Consider the following 14,686-nt stretch of genomic DNA (forward strand, 5'->3'; position numbering starts at 1 on the left):
AGAAGGATGGGTTCTGTCCTCGAATCCATTCTGTTAGCCTGTGCCTCTTTATGGGCAAGTTAAGACCATTAATAATGAGGGATATTAATGACCATTGATTGCTCATTCTTGTTTGTTTTGGAATAGTTGATGGTGGTGGAATTATATGTGGATTTCCAACTCTTTTCTTTTGGCTGTTGATAAAGTGGAATATCTAATGCCTATGTTTTTCTGGTTGTAGTTAACTCCTTTGGATTGGGGGTTTCCTTCCAGAACTTTCTGTAGGGCAGGGTTAGTGGATACATATTGTTTAAATCTGGTTTTGTCATGGAATATCTTGTTTTCTCCATCTATAGTGATGGAAAGCTTTTCTTGGTATAGCAGTCTGGGCTGGCATCTGTGGTCTCTTAGTGTTGGTAGAATAGCTATCCAGGACCTTTCAGAGTTTCCATGGAGAAGTCAGGTGTGGTTCTGATAGGTTTGCCTTTAGGTTTGGTCTTTTCACGGTGTCCCATATTTCCTGGATATTTTGTGTTAGGGATTTTCTCATACCTTCTTTGAGGGCCTTTATCATTTTCATGAAGTTGTTTTTAAGGTCTTTCTCATGCACTTCATCTGCAATGGGCTGTTCAGGTCTTGCGGGTGTAGATTCTCTTGTTTCTGGCAGTGTCATATTGGTTTTTCTGTTGGTGGGTGTGTTTTTATATTGTCTCCTTCCCATGATTTCTTCCTATGGGTGCAGAAGGAGTCTCTTCCTCCCTTTGTGAGTATGTGAACACGGTTCCTTTCCAGTGTTTAGGAGCAGGTCCAATACCCTGGTGGCTTTCCTCTTGAGTGGATAGAGGCCGTCCTAGTTTCAGGACCTTGGCAAACTCTGGGTAGGCTGGACCCTCACCTTGCCTGTCCCGTGGGTGGAGAATGGGGCTTGGAAGCTGGCAGTCTCTGGGCAGGCTGAATCCTGTCGGGCTGGGATCTGGCTCTGCAGTGTTCAGTCCTCACTTTTTTTTTTTAAGATTTATTTATTTTGAATGCAACACCCTGCCTCCATGTTTGCCTGCATACCAGAAGAGGGCACCAGATCTCATTATGGATGGTTGTGAGCCACCATGTGGTTGTTGGGAATTGAACTCAGGACCTCTGGAAGAACAGTCGGTGCTCTTAACCTCTGAGCCATCTCTCCAGCCCCAGTCCTCACTTTTAAAGACATCTATGATTAAAATTGGAGGTCACTGGTACTCTATGACAAGTTGAATAAACTTTGTTTATTCTGAAGGTTTTAGAAATTTAGAGTTGGAGAAAGTAATTTGAAGATTCTTTATATGAAATTCTCACATTAATTTGTCAGAAAACTAAAATCATTCCTGAAGCACAAATGTTTAACAGAAATAATTGATGTTCTTTTATTGTTTCATCTGAAAACATTTTCTTCCTATGGTTATAAAATTAAGGAGTATTGTTTTAACTGTTAATTTTCATTTAGGGCTATAACGCTAGAGAATAAAACTTCAATTCTTCTAGTGTACATATTTAAACCTTTTTGTTATGTTAAAACTTTTTGAGGCTGAGTGTGGTGTTGCACACCTTTAGTCCCAGCACTCAGGAGGCAGAGGCAGGTGGATCTCTGTGAGTTCAAGGCCAGTCTGGTCTACAGGACGCCACACTCTTACTCAGAGAAACGTGTCTGGAAAACAAACAAACCCTTTTCCTGTAGACAGAAACTCACTTTGAAGCCCATTAAATAGGTCAGGTAGACCCTCTGTGTATAAGTTATACACCGAGTGCGACTTTCTGTAGTATTTCTTCCATTATGAGTGGTAGTTTATCACAATTCTAAGAAGCAAAGACGATGCCCCCTGGTCCTTGTCATATGTAACCTCTCTCTCTCTTTCTTTTTTTGTTTTGTTTTGTTTTTTGTTTTTTTTATGAGACAGGGTTTCTCTGTATTGTTTTGGAGGCTGTCGGTCCAGCCCGGCCTCGAACTCACAGCCATCCGCCTGCCTCTGCCTCCCGAGTGCTGGGATTAAAGGCGTGCGCCACCACCGCCCGGCATGTGACTTCTCTTTAAATCAAGGAATTTAGATTTAGTGGAATGAAAGCAGCCAGGAGAGTTGTTTTTAAATTGTATTGTCATCATGTTGAATACTTATACAGATACACACACACACACACACACCATGCAAGACATATACATAATATATGTTGTTAAATTAGTAGACCAGTAGGAAGTAAGTATATGTGAATACAGTAATTAAAATGTGCCTTTTATAGTTTGGTATTAATATGACTTTTTCTCTTCTCTTTAATTGTATTTTTTTTTAAATTTAGGAGTCTGACATGGCTCAAGAGTCTCCCAAAAATTCTGCAGCAGAAATTCCAGTAACTAGTAATGGAGAAGTTGATGACTCCCATGAACATGCCTATCATAGGGTAAGAACACTTTACTCTCTGTTAATGCGAAGAATCAGGACTTTTTCCCAATAATCTGGGCTGTTATAAGGAATACTGAATAGGCTGTGACTTTGATTTGTCAAGGTTAAGCTCCAGGGACATAAGTTTTGCTATTCAGCTAAGTAATAGGCAACAAACAAAATTATTAACTAAACTTTTATATCATTAACCAGAATGACAGTATGTCTCACAATTTTGGCATATAGTTTTATATAGCTTTTTTTACTTTTCATAAAAATGCTACAATCATTATTTATCCTTTTAAAAATTATTTATAAATATTAACATATCCTTTTAAAATTTAATATCATCTAATGCTTTTTTAAAAATGCATAATTCCTAAGTAGCTGTTCTTGATTTTGCTGGTGTTTTGGTTGCTGTTATAAAAATACCATGACCAAAAGTGACTTACGGAAGAGGGCTTATTTTGGCTATGGTTCCAGAGAGAGAGTCCATAGTAGGTAGAAAATCATGGCATGGAGGAAGGAAGCTGGCTGATGAGATTTCTGTCTACACATGGGAAGCAGAAATTGAGAACAGGAAATGTAGTGAGGCTGTGAATTCTCAAAACCCATCTCCAGTAGCACACTTCCTCCAGTGAGGCTCTCCCCTTGAACAACACCATCATCAGCTGGGTACCAAGTGTTCAAACACAAGAGCCATGGGGGACATGTCTCATTCAAATCACCAAAGCAGTTATCCTGAAAGTGGCATAATTGATTCAGAAAACACTGAAATTTGAGGTGCATTTAATTTTTCTTTGCCTCCAAATTTGGAATTCAGTTAAACTCATTTTAAAGGAATATGAGATTGGAAATAATCTGAGTTCAAATTTCAGCTGTGTCATTTCTAGTAGTATAAACTTGAGAGTGTTTTCTGTTTCTATAGTAAAAATATTTACTCTCTTTAGGATATTAATAGTAAGATGAGTAATGTACCTTGTAAAGCCAGAAATGAAAGTGATACTTGTTATTTTGGGACTAAACATTCTTCAAACGACATTTGATACAAGTGTACAACTTTAACTAAAAATATGGTTTCTGTGGTTTTGAAAAGGTAGTTTCATTTTGTTAGGCTTGTTGTTTGTTTTTTTTAGACAGGGTCTCACTATGTAAAACAAACTGGCCTTGAACTCACAGAGATATGCTTGCATTTGTCTCCTGAGTTCTGGGATTAAATGTACACATCAGCATGCCCAGATCTCTCTCTCTCTCTCTCTCTCTCTCTCTCTCTCTCTCTCTCTCTCTCTCTCTCTCTCTCTCTCTCTCTCTCTCTCTCTCTCTCTCTCTCTCTCTCTCTCTCTCTCTCTCGTTTGTGTGTGTGTGTGTGTGCACATGTGATTGAAAACCCAGTGGTTAAAAAGTTGTTAAGTTATTTTATAGCTCAGATAGGCAGATAGGCTTCAGCTTTCTACTTAAGAATGAAATCTTTTTCTGGTATTTTAGCTTAGGACTCTCAGTCCATGTCAGCTAATTCTCTGTTGTGGGGCCTATGCTTTGTAGATTGATTAGCAATAGCCTTGACCTCTTCCTGCTACCTGCTAGTGATGTCTTTCTTTTCCAGTAAGTAAATGATTCTTCATGTATTGCTCAGTGTCTGTAAGGCTGGGGAGAAACTCACTTCTATTTTAGGTAGCTCTCTGTGATAGTCTTAGTGTTTGCTATTGCCAGGACGCAATACCTAAGAATGGCTATTTTATAAAGAAAAGAAGTTTGTGTAATTCACAGTTCAAGATCAGGTAGCTGCATCAAGCTATAACCTAGCATCACATGGGGACAGGGTGTCTGTGGAAAGGAGGAGGAGACAGAGTCTGTAACAACACATTCTTGAGAGAGTTAACCCAGTCTCCCGAGAGAAGCCATTCATACCTTTCAGAAGCCTCACTTTTTAAGACAACTTCCTTGGCAGCATAAATTTCCCCAGGGGCAGACCACATTTACACTAGTTATTTTATTTTCAAGTACTTTAATTTGGCTTCTGAGCATATGTAGTCCAAAATAGGGTATTTGAAGGAAGACTCAAATTCTGAATATACAATGAAATCCTTTACCTCCAAGATCAAACTGTACAGGAAACTGAAGCTACTGTCATCTGCTACCAATTACTTTTAAAAAAAGCTAGTTCATATACTCATTGTGCTAAGATTTTAATCACTTTCTTCTAAATTTTTATAGCTAGTTTAGCATATTTATTCTGTAAATATTTATTAAGCAACTGCTATGTACCACACAAGGCACTGGAAATATAGTAATGAAAAAATACTATCAGAAAATTGATAATCCTAGAAGACTATCTGAAGGTGGACCATCACAGCACTTAGGAGCAGATGCAGGAGGATTGCTGCACGTTCTAGGCTAGCTTATCTACATGCTAAGTTATAGGTTAGTGAGGGCTACAGGGTAAGACTCTGTCTCAAACAAACAACAGAACTGTCTAATGAAAGCTGAAGACCTGGATGCGATGAAAGTATGCTATACACAAAGTATGTTAGGAGGTACCTCAGTGGTGGTATGCACTCAGCATACATGAGTCCTTGAATTCCATCACCAGTGAAAAAAGTAAATAAAAATTTGAAGTTAGAGTGGGTGGTGGTGCATGCCTTTAATCCCAGCATTCAGGAGGCAGAGTTTGAGGCCAGCCTGGTCTACAGAGTGAGTTCCAGGACAGCCAGGGCAACACAGAGAAACCCTGTCTTGGGGGCGGGGGGTAGGGACAGGGGGTGGAAATTTAGGTTTAGTGTTGGAAAGGTCATGGCCTTCATTGAGCCTATTCTTAAAATTCATTGTTATTAGAATATGGCTTATACACAGGACAAAGCACCAGTGTGCAGTGTACAACTCTATAAAACCACCACTGAGTAAAGATCCAGAATATTTCCAGACACTTAGACCCTGCCCTTACTGCCTATTGCTAGACAATATGCCTTCTCCTTTCCAGGATGACCGCCACTAATGTAAATCTGTCTAGATTGCTCTATTTATTTATTTATTTATTTAATTTGTTTGTTGTTTTGAGATAGGGTCTTCTTGTGTAGCCCAGGCTGGCCTCAAACTTGTGACCCCCCCTCAGTCCCCCAAATGCAAGCCATGTAAGCACGCCAAGCATAGACTGCTTCTCACTGTCCCTTTATTATCAGTGGGTTATCACTGAACATCTGTGAGACTCATTTGTATTATTGCTTATAGCAGTCTTTTGTTCTTTTAATTGTGTCACAGTTTTCTATTTGTAGTCTGTTTTTTGTTAGTGGATGTGTCTACTCCTTGTCCATTATGAATATCGCTGCCTTTCTCACTCCTATACAGTTGTATACAGTCAACTGAAGAAACAGAATTGAAGCGTGCCAGTCATGCGTACACAAATGTTTGACAAGCAGTTGAACCAGTTGACAGTTTCAGTAGCAATGAATGAGTGTTGTAGTTTTTAGCATCTGAGCTATCTCTTGATATTTGATGTATAATTCAACCTTAGTCATTCTTATAGAAGTTTAATGATGACCTTTTATACCTTTCTCTGATGATTAATAACGTTGAGCAGTTGGACTCACCATTTGGATATTGTCTTTTGTGAAGTGACTTTCCTAGTTAATTGGGTGTTAACCGTTATCTAAGTAATTTGTAGAAATTTATATTCTGGGTGTAAGCTCCCTCTTTGGATTTACATTTTATGGATAATAACTTCCTTCCACCACAGGCTTCTGTACTCTAAAAAGTGTTATATATTGCTTTTACAAAACAGTGGCTTTCATTGGTCAGGTTCATATGTAAATATAATGTGTTTTGGTCATATTCACCCTAGTGGTGTCTTTTAATGAACAGGTTCTGAATATGGGCCAGGCTGACCTCAAGCTTGTAGCTATCCCATTCATCTTAACAGGTGTACACCACCCCCTTTGCCAGAAGTTGCTAAGTTTTTCGGTCTGTTTTTGGTTTTTTTGTTGTTGTTGTTGTTTGTTTTTTGAGACAGGGTTTCTCTATGGCTTTGGAGACTGTTCTGGAACTTGCTCTGTAGACCAGGCTGGTCTCGAACTCACAGAGATCTGCCTGCCTCTGCCTCCCGAGTGCTGGGATTAAAGGCGTGCGCCACCACCACCCAGCAGGTAATTTTTTTTTAGAAGTTGGTAATTTTAATAAGTCCAATTTATCATCTTTCCCTTGGTATTCCATTTAAGAAATCTAATATCATGAACAAACTGTCTTCTATAAGCTGTATTTTCCTTCTCATGCTTAGGTGTGTGGTTTATCTTGGATTAGCTTTAACTTTGAATGTAATGTGAAATAGAAGTCATGGTCTGTTGCCCTCTTTCTGAATTAATGTCATACAATTTCTCCAGACCATTTGCTAAAAAGACTGTTTGTGTCTGTGGGAATGCATGTAGTTTTAGTGCTGAGGAGGCTGAGCTAGGGGCGATAGCTGCAAGTTCAAAGTCAGTCTGGGCTATAGAGTCAGACTGTCTGAAACAGAGCAAAAATGTGAGCACTGAAATCAGTCTGGGTTATAGAGTCAGACTGTCTGAAACAGAGCAAAAATGTGAGCACTGAAATCAGTCTGGGTTATAGAGTCAGACTGTCTGAAACAGAGCAAAAATGTGAGCACTGAAATCAGTCTGGGTTATAGAGTCAGACTGTCTGAAACAGAGCAAAAATGTGAGCACTGAAATCAAATCTCCCTTACGTAGCAGTCAGCTCAGACGGACTGAAGACTCCCTACCCAACACTATACAAGCTCTAGAAGGAAGCATGAAGAAAAGGCTGGCCATGAGTTCTCTGGTATGACATTGAAAGCAGAAATAAACAGAGCTCCAGAAAACTCAAACATTTCTGCATAGCAAAGGAAACAGTAAACAGAATGAAAAAAACTGGTATGATGGAAAAAATATTTCAGACCATACATTCAATATTGTTAATGTCCAAAATATGTCAATAGTAGACAACTCAATTAAAAACTGAGCAGAGCACCTGAGTAAACTGTGTTCCTGCCTCTTTTCCCCCTCTCTCCCCCACCCTTTCCTTCTTTCTTGTGCCAAGGGTGAAACCCAGAACCTAAGGTATGCCAGGCAAGTACTCTACTACTGAGTTACAGCTATTAACAGTTTTCCAAAAAAGAGTACCAGTAGACAAAGATACATGAAAATGTGCTCAACATCATTGACTCACCAGGAAACTGCAAGTTAGAACCATGGTGAATTATCATCTCACACTTATTAGAGTAGCTTTTATCAGAGGCAAAAATGGGAGTGTTTCCGGTATTAGAACACTTGTCTAGCAATTACTTATTTTCATTCATATCCTCCCTGTGTCTGTCTTTGTGTATGTCTCTCTCTCTCTGCCTACCCCCCTCTTTCTCTCTCCCTGTCACACATACATTTTTAGAGACAGTACATAAATATAAAACAAATATTGGGGATATTGTGGTGGGTGTTTTAGTTACTTTTTTAATGCGTGCTAAAATACCAAGCCCAAGGCAACTTTTCTAGAAGAGTTTATTGGGCTTCAGAGGGCTAGTCCATAATCGTCGTGGAAGGGAGCATGGCAGCAGGCAGGCAGACATGGTGTTGGAGCAGAAGCTGAGAGCTTACATCCGTATACAGAAATGGGAGGCAGAAAGAGCTTACTGGGAATGAATGGTGTGGGACAGTGACATACCTCTCCCAGAAGGCCACGCCTCCTATTCCTTCCCAAGCAGTTAAATATATGAGCTTATGGGGGCCATTCTCATTCAGACCACCACAGTGGGAATATAAACAGCTATTATTAAAAAAAATGGCAGTATAGACATTCCTTGAAAAATTAAAAACAGAACAGTTCTAGAATAGTAGAAGTAGAAAAGAAGCAATCTCATCTCTGTATGCATTTAAAAGAATTAAAATTGCAGTAGCCAGGTTACAGAAACAACCTAGGTATCAGTTACAGTTGAATGGGGCAGATGAGAGATGGCGGGGGAGAATATGAGCGTGAGTGAGAATGAATGAATGTCAGGCTCGCCCTTTGGAATAGCATGGGTTAACCTGGAAGATATGTATGCCGAGTGAGATAAGCCAGATACAGAAAGGGAAATATGTGTGATTTCATTTTATTACTTTAGAAACCCTCTAAACATAGAAAAAGAATAGGATGAAGGGAGAGGATGGGCAGGTGCTGGTCAAGGTGGCAGTTAATTTTAGATTTTGAGTATGTTCTGAAGACATAATGCATAGCATGGTTAATAGTGAACTATATACTTGACATTTACTAAGATCTAGGGCATTTCAGAACACACACATATGCACTCACACACACATACAAACAACTAAGTAAGGTGATTGATATGTTAATATGTTAATTATCTTGGTTGTAGTTATTTCACAGCGCTTATATCAAAACATGTACCCTTTACAGTTTATTGGTTTTTGTAAATTACATATTAATCTGATTTTATGTGAGACTTTATGCTTTTAAATATATACTAAATATATACCAAATAGAATACATACTAAATAAAAAGCAATATAAAATTTTAAATAAATAGGGTACTCTTCTTCCACTATGGGCTTTTGCTATTAATATTAATCTAGGTCATTTATATGGCTCTGGTTTTGAACTCTGCTTTATTTCTTGGCCTGTCCTTGAAACAGCCCCACACTGTCTCTCTGTAATGAGGGAGATGGGTAAAACTACCAGTTCTAGCCTGGATATCTGCAAGCTCCTGCTGCAGGGTTCCCCCACAGAGTTACTCTGGACATTAAACCCTTAACAGGTCTTAAGAGTCTTGCCTTTGAATAGTGCTGATGAAGTACTTGACTTATGCAGTCAAAGCTTGCTGATTTGAAAGTTTACTTTTCGCTAACATCAAATTCTCCTTCTGGCTATTGCCCTATGATGTTATTTCGCTTCATTTTAGAAGGCAGAGAAAGGAAAAAGATGCTTGTCTTGGAGGCCTCTCCATATTCGATGTGAACTTATATTAGTGGCAGTGCCCCCAGAGAAGCAGTAATACACTTAAGTCAGTGCACCCTACCTCTTCCCATAAAGAAACTCAACACCGTAATGCCCGTTTCTGTTTGTACCTGCTCTTAGTGAAAATGTGAGTGTCATGTGTGGTGGTGTGACTGTGATTGACCCCCATAATCTCATAGGGAGTGCCACCACTAGGAGGTGTGGCTTGTTAGAGTGGGTGTGGCCTTGTTGGAGGAAGTGTGTCACTGTGGGTGTGGGCTTTGAGGTTTCCTATGCTCAGGATACCCCCAGTGTCTCAGTTGACTTCCTATTGCCTGCAAGCTGTGGGACTCTCAGCTCCTCCTCCAGCACCAAGTCTGCCATACTCCCTGCCAGGATGATAATGGGCTCAAGCAAGCACCCCAATAAGTGTTTTCTCATTTAAGAGTTGCCATGATCATGGTGTCTCTAAGACAAGGTCTCTGACATAGTTGATGTCTTTTAATTAAAATGAACCTTCGTTGTGTACCTTTACTCAAGAGTGGAAACAATACTTCAAAAGCATCTTTGACTGTTTCCAGTGTATCTATACTCAAGATCTACCAGGCATATGTTAACCTAAGTACTAATTACTTTCACATTTAATTTTCCTAGTTAATTAACAGGAAATTGTGTTTAACCTCAAATCTTTTCTTCTGATAAAGATAAAATTTTATAAAGTATCAGATATATTGACTGGTGTTAGACTATAGATGTTTATAAAATAGTAAAACAATATCATGTGTCTGGATTCCTTAAAAGAGATTTCAGAGATACATACATACATACTTCTTCCTTCATGCCTGTTCATTTAGAATCTTGTAGTAAGTACCTTTTACTTTTTATGTAATAGCCATGTCACTTTAAAAGTAGGTACCTGTACTGAGTTGCAATGATTTGTTTGGCCAGTTGGTGTCACTGTGGCACAAGCAATGAAATGTAAAAATTATAAGGTTGATGTTTTTTGTTTCTCACTGTTGATGTGTTTTTAATCTGACATCCTTGGCCTTCTCTGAAAGACAGTAATTGTGGTATCTCAGGTGTCTCCTCCTCCGTCCCTCAGTAAAGACGCTTTTTTTCTAAGTAAAAGAATTTTTGTTCTTTAAAGTTTAATCTTCAGAGAAGTCAGGTCACACTTTGACTTTTGAACTGTATATTGTTTACAATGGATGCTGTTAAAAGTTACTAAACAACAACTGGGTGAAGTTGCATAAACTTGATAATCTCAGTTTAGAGGGCGGATGCCACATGTCAGGGTCATTTTCTGCTGCATAGTAAGTTCAAGGCCAGCCTGGATAACATGAAACTGTGTCTCAAAAACAACAGTAAACAACAAAATAGAAAGCAAAATACATGTTGTTATCGTGTTTGTTAAATAATGACTAGACATTTGTATGTTGTACCTTGAATTAAAGAGAAGCAAACATGAATTACACACAGTTGAAGCTTCTTGTCATTTAGCTGTAATTGTTAGTTAGGGAAATTCCTCATTAGACATAGCTGAAATGGAATTTTTTCTGTGGAATGTCCAAAACAAAAACACATAGTTTAGACAATTCCCATCTCTGAACTCTTTAGAAAATGACATATACTAAACTATCAAGATTTCCATTTTAGTTTAGGGGAGTTAGAATCTAGGGTCTTCAGAACTTAAATTATTTCCATTTTAATTTAGGGGAGTTACAGTCTAGGATCTTAGAACTTAAATTATAGAATACTAGTTCAGTAGAAACTTCTTAGAGATTGTTGATTCTCACTGTTTTACAACAGGTGGAGGACCCTGGATGCCCAGATGGGAATTGCTAGCATTACATAGCTGTTCCAGAAGCCTATATGATTGGCTGTAATTGTAGTGAGGGGCAAGAATCCTAATTCAAAAAATACGAGGTGTGGAGTAGAGGTTCCAGTGAATGTTTCATGAATGAATGCTTACTTTTGTTAGATCTGGCCTAGAAATAGGCTTCCAGCTCTGGGTGGCAGTATTATACTTTCAGATTGACCACGTCTTGTACCCTTGGTTGTGCTGCTTGGACAGTTGTTTGCTTTTGTGGATATGTAATCTTTGTTGTTGTTGTTTTTTCTTCAATATAATGTGTGGAAAAATGGTAGACTTGGTCCAATAAAGCATGTTAATATGTGGTTGGAGGAAATATTGTCTGAGAAATTGCTGATCAAACTGAGAGCTGAAAGATAAGCTAGACAGATGCAGAAGGGTGAGGATATTGCCCTCAGAAGCTCCAGTAGAGTCAGAAGGAGGCTTAAAGACTGTAGGTCACATGGCCACCGTAGAGCATGTGTGGGCTGGGGATGGAGGCATACATTGAAGTATGAGAAATTACACAGTGAGATAAGACCCTGCAAAATCTTACAGCCATGCTAAGAGACTAACTTCTGTAAAAGGCAGTACAGAGCAGCACAAAATATCAAAATGGGTTCTCTCAACCAGATTCACATTTTAGAAAGTTGTATCTGAGCTGAATATGGTAGTACACATCTTAGATCCCAATACTAGGGAGACAGAGGCAGGAGAATCATGAGTTGGATGCATAGTCAGACCTGTGACAACAGGGGGTGTGGTGTGGGGGGAGAGGGGCAAAGAAAGTTGTTTCTCACGACAGTGTAAAGATTCCATTGCAGGGCTGGCAGGACAAGACACAAAGAACACGAGAATAGTCACCAAGACAAGAGAGGTAAGACCTAGGCTCTGGGGGAGAAAGTAGAACCATTGATGAGTGCCAGACTAGGGGAAAGCAGAGCGTACGTAAGGAAACAGGAGAGGGAGCTGCTATAGTTTGTAAAATACTTGAAGGATCCTTATGTTTGCTGAGAAATATTCCCTCATTTGTATTTCCCCTTTTAGCAGACTAAGAAGGGACAATTAATTCTTCTGCAGCTCTGCTCATGAGTTCCAGTATCATGTACATCATCAAGGGTGTGTTTCTTAAAACATTGGCTGAATATTTTGTGTTCTTTATGTATGCTTGATTCACACAGTTGTTCAAAAATAGATTGCTAGGCCAAGTTTCAAATTGTGTATTTAGGGTTTAAATTTCATTTTAAGCTTGAAGAAATGGCTCAGCAGTTATGAGCTCTTGATGCTCTATGGTGAGGACTAAAGTTTGAATTCTAGCATCTGTGTCAGCAGTTCACAGATGCTTGTAACTATAGCTCTAAGGGCTCCTAGGTGTCTCCTGGCTTCCAAGAGTGGGCATGCATGCACACACACACACACACACACACACACACACACACACACTAATACTCCTTCATAGCTTTGTGAAATCTAATAGTCTGATTTTGTATCATTTAAAATGTACTGAAAATACATATGAACCTTATTTGAAGTTTTTGTTAAAGTATCACAATTGCTTATAGGCTAATTAAAAACTTTTTAAGTGTACTAAATACTTCAGTATTGACCTATAATTTCAGTAGAGTGGAGACTTAAACCATTTTAAGGTTTGAATTGAATGTCAGTAACAGAAAAAATGTAAAGTGGGAATTTAGTGATGAACTAATTATTTCTGAAATACACTTTTTAAAATATAGGAATAAATACAGTAGCACATATTTAACAAGTTACTAAGCTATACAGTACTATATAACTAAGCACAAAAAACCCTGACAAATTATGTGAAGAAGGCATATTTGAAAATTTTGTACACTGTGAGGCTATACTATATTACTTTTGGAAATATAACACCCCCCAAAATAGGCGAATTGACACTCTCAGACTTGCGAGTAGTATCTCACAAGTTACCCTTCCTCTCTTACGTCCCGAGTTGTTTTGTGCCATTAGGATCTTGCGCCACTTCAGTTCAGATGTGCTTTTTTATACACTAACAAGAGCTTTGCTTCTTGAAGTATTGTTGCTTGTTGAGTCAAGGAACCCTGGCCAGAGGCCATTCGTGATAGGTAGATGACGTTCCCATCAATTAAGCGTGTATGTAATCAGAGATATGTGTCACATCTATTTAGTGCTTTACCATTTCAGCTCATACCTAGTACTCTGCTATCTCTTTGGAAGAATTTACACTGTGATCTTTTATAAGAACATGGTTAATGTTCCTTCGGGTAAGTTCAGCTGTCCCAGTGTACCCGTATACAAGTTGTATACTACTCATATTAGGACCTCCATTTATGAAGGAAGTGTTTATCTTGGCTCACAGTTTGAGGGTGCAGTCTGTCAGCGCATAGAAGTCATGACTGCAGAGTCTTGAGGCAGCTGGTCACATTGCACTTATGGTCAGGAAGCAGAGCAATGGATTTACATTTATTCTTTTAGTTCTCATTATTTTTCCTAAGGTGAGCTTATCTTCATTCAAAGATGTGTCTAAAAAGTTGCTATGTCTTATGCAAGGTGACATCCATGGGGAAAAAAAGAATAGGGAGACTGGAAATGAAGTGCATAAAGCAGGGTGACTTGTGTCGGAGTAAATAGGGTTGTTAAAATAGCAGAAAATTATAATAAATACAAAAGTGAGTCCTGAATCTTTACATTTTAATCCTGTATTGTATGGGTAAGGGAGAATATAAAGAAAGGATTTCTAAGATATACATAGAGGTGTAGCTCAGTGGCAGAAGATTTGTTTCTGTCCCCAGTTCTGAGAGAGAAGGATGGGGAGGGAGAGAAAGGCAGTTACATCTTTTGTTTATCACTGTAGGAAGCATTCATAGACCTCACATGTACCTCAGAGGTGACTCAATTGGAAATCTGATGTAGGAAACCAGACTGACCACCCGTGTTTTTATTCTGCTTTCTTTGGTTTGGATTTGATATGCAGCTGGTAAGACAAGGCTCAGGGGCTTCAGTCCCTTGGACTCTGCCGAGTGGTATTCTTAGGATTATGCAGGCTTCTGGCTTGTGAGGATCTCCAGAAGTCTTCAGTGACTACAGGACTTCATCTTTCCAGTTCATTTTGGAAACATCTGTTTCTGGCAGAATCCCTATGACTACTAAATTCAGTTACTTTTATTGAAATTCACCATCTGTCTACTGGCCTCTTCCTCTTCTTTTTTCTTATTTTTAGTGTGAAGTGAACTCCTGCCCTTTGAAGACTGACTTTTCTTATATTCATGTATTCATAGGCAGTTTCTGTTACATATATTATCATTTTATATTCTAAGTGTGTCCTCTGATTTATTATCTTTATCTTTGAGGTTTGCTCTTGCCATCAAACTCCTGGCTCAAGTGTGCCCTATTTCTGACTCCCGAGTGGCTGGGCCTAAAAAGTGTGTGCCACTGCACCCATCTAGATGTAACATCTTAAAACGCGACACTCACAGGCTTAAAAGCTCTTTGTAGGCAT

General features: G+C 38.9%; 1 protein-coding gene across 3 annotated transcripts in view; it reads left to right on the forward strand.

The window, feature by feature from the left end:
• The window catches only part of Arfip1 (ADP ribosylation factor interacting protein 1), an 82,134-nt gene that overhangs the window by 25,771 nt on the left and 41,677 nt on the right, over window positions 1-14,686 (forward strand). For all 3 annotated transcript variants that reach the window (XM_005080083.4, XM_005080085.4, XM_040752574.1), the window contains exon 2: window positions 2,305-2,406. In XM_005080083.4, the coding sequence (XP_005080140.2) occupies window positions 2,314-2,406 (93 nt within the window). In that variant the 5' untranslated portion in view covers window positions 2,305-2,313. The remainder of the gene's footprint in view (window positions 1-2,304; window positions 2,407-14,686) is intronic.

The sequence above is a fragment of the Mesocricetus auratus genome, unplaced genomic scaffold (genome assembly GCF_017639785.1).
Source record: "Mesocricetus auratus isolate SY011 unplaced genomic scaffold, BCM_Maur_2.0 Super-Scaffold_100009, whole genome shotgun sequence".
NCBI classification, from domain to species: Eukaryota; Metazoa; Chordata; class Mammalia; order Rodentia; family Cricetidae; genus Mesocricetus; species Mesocricetus auratus.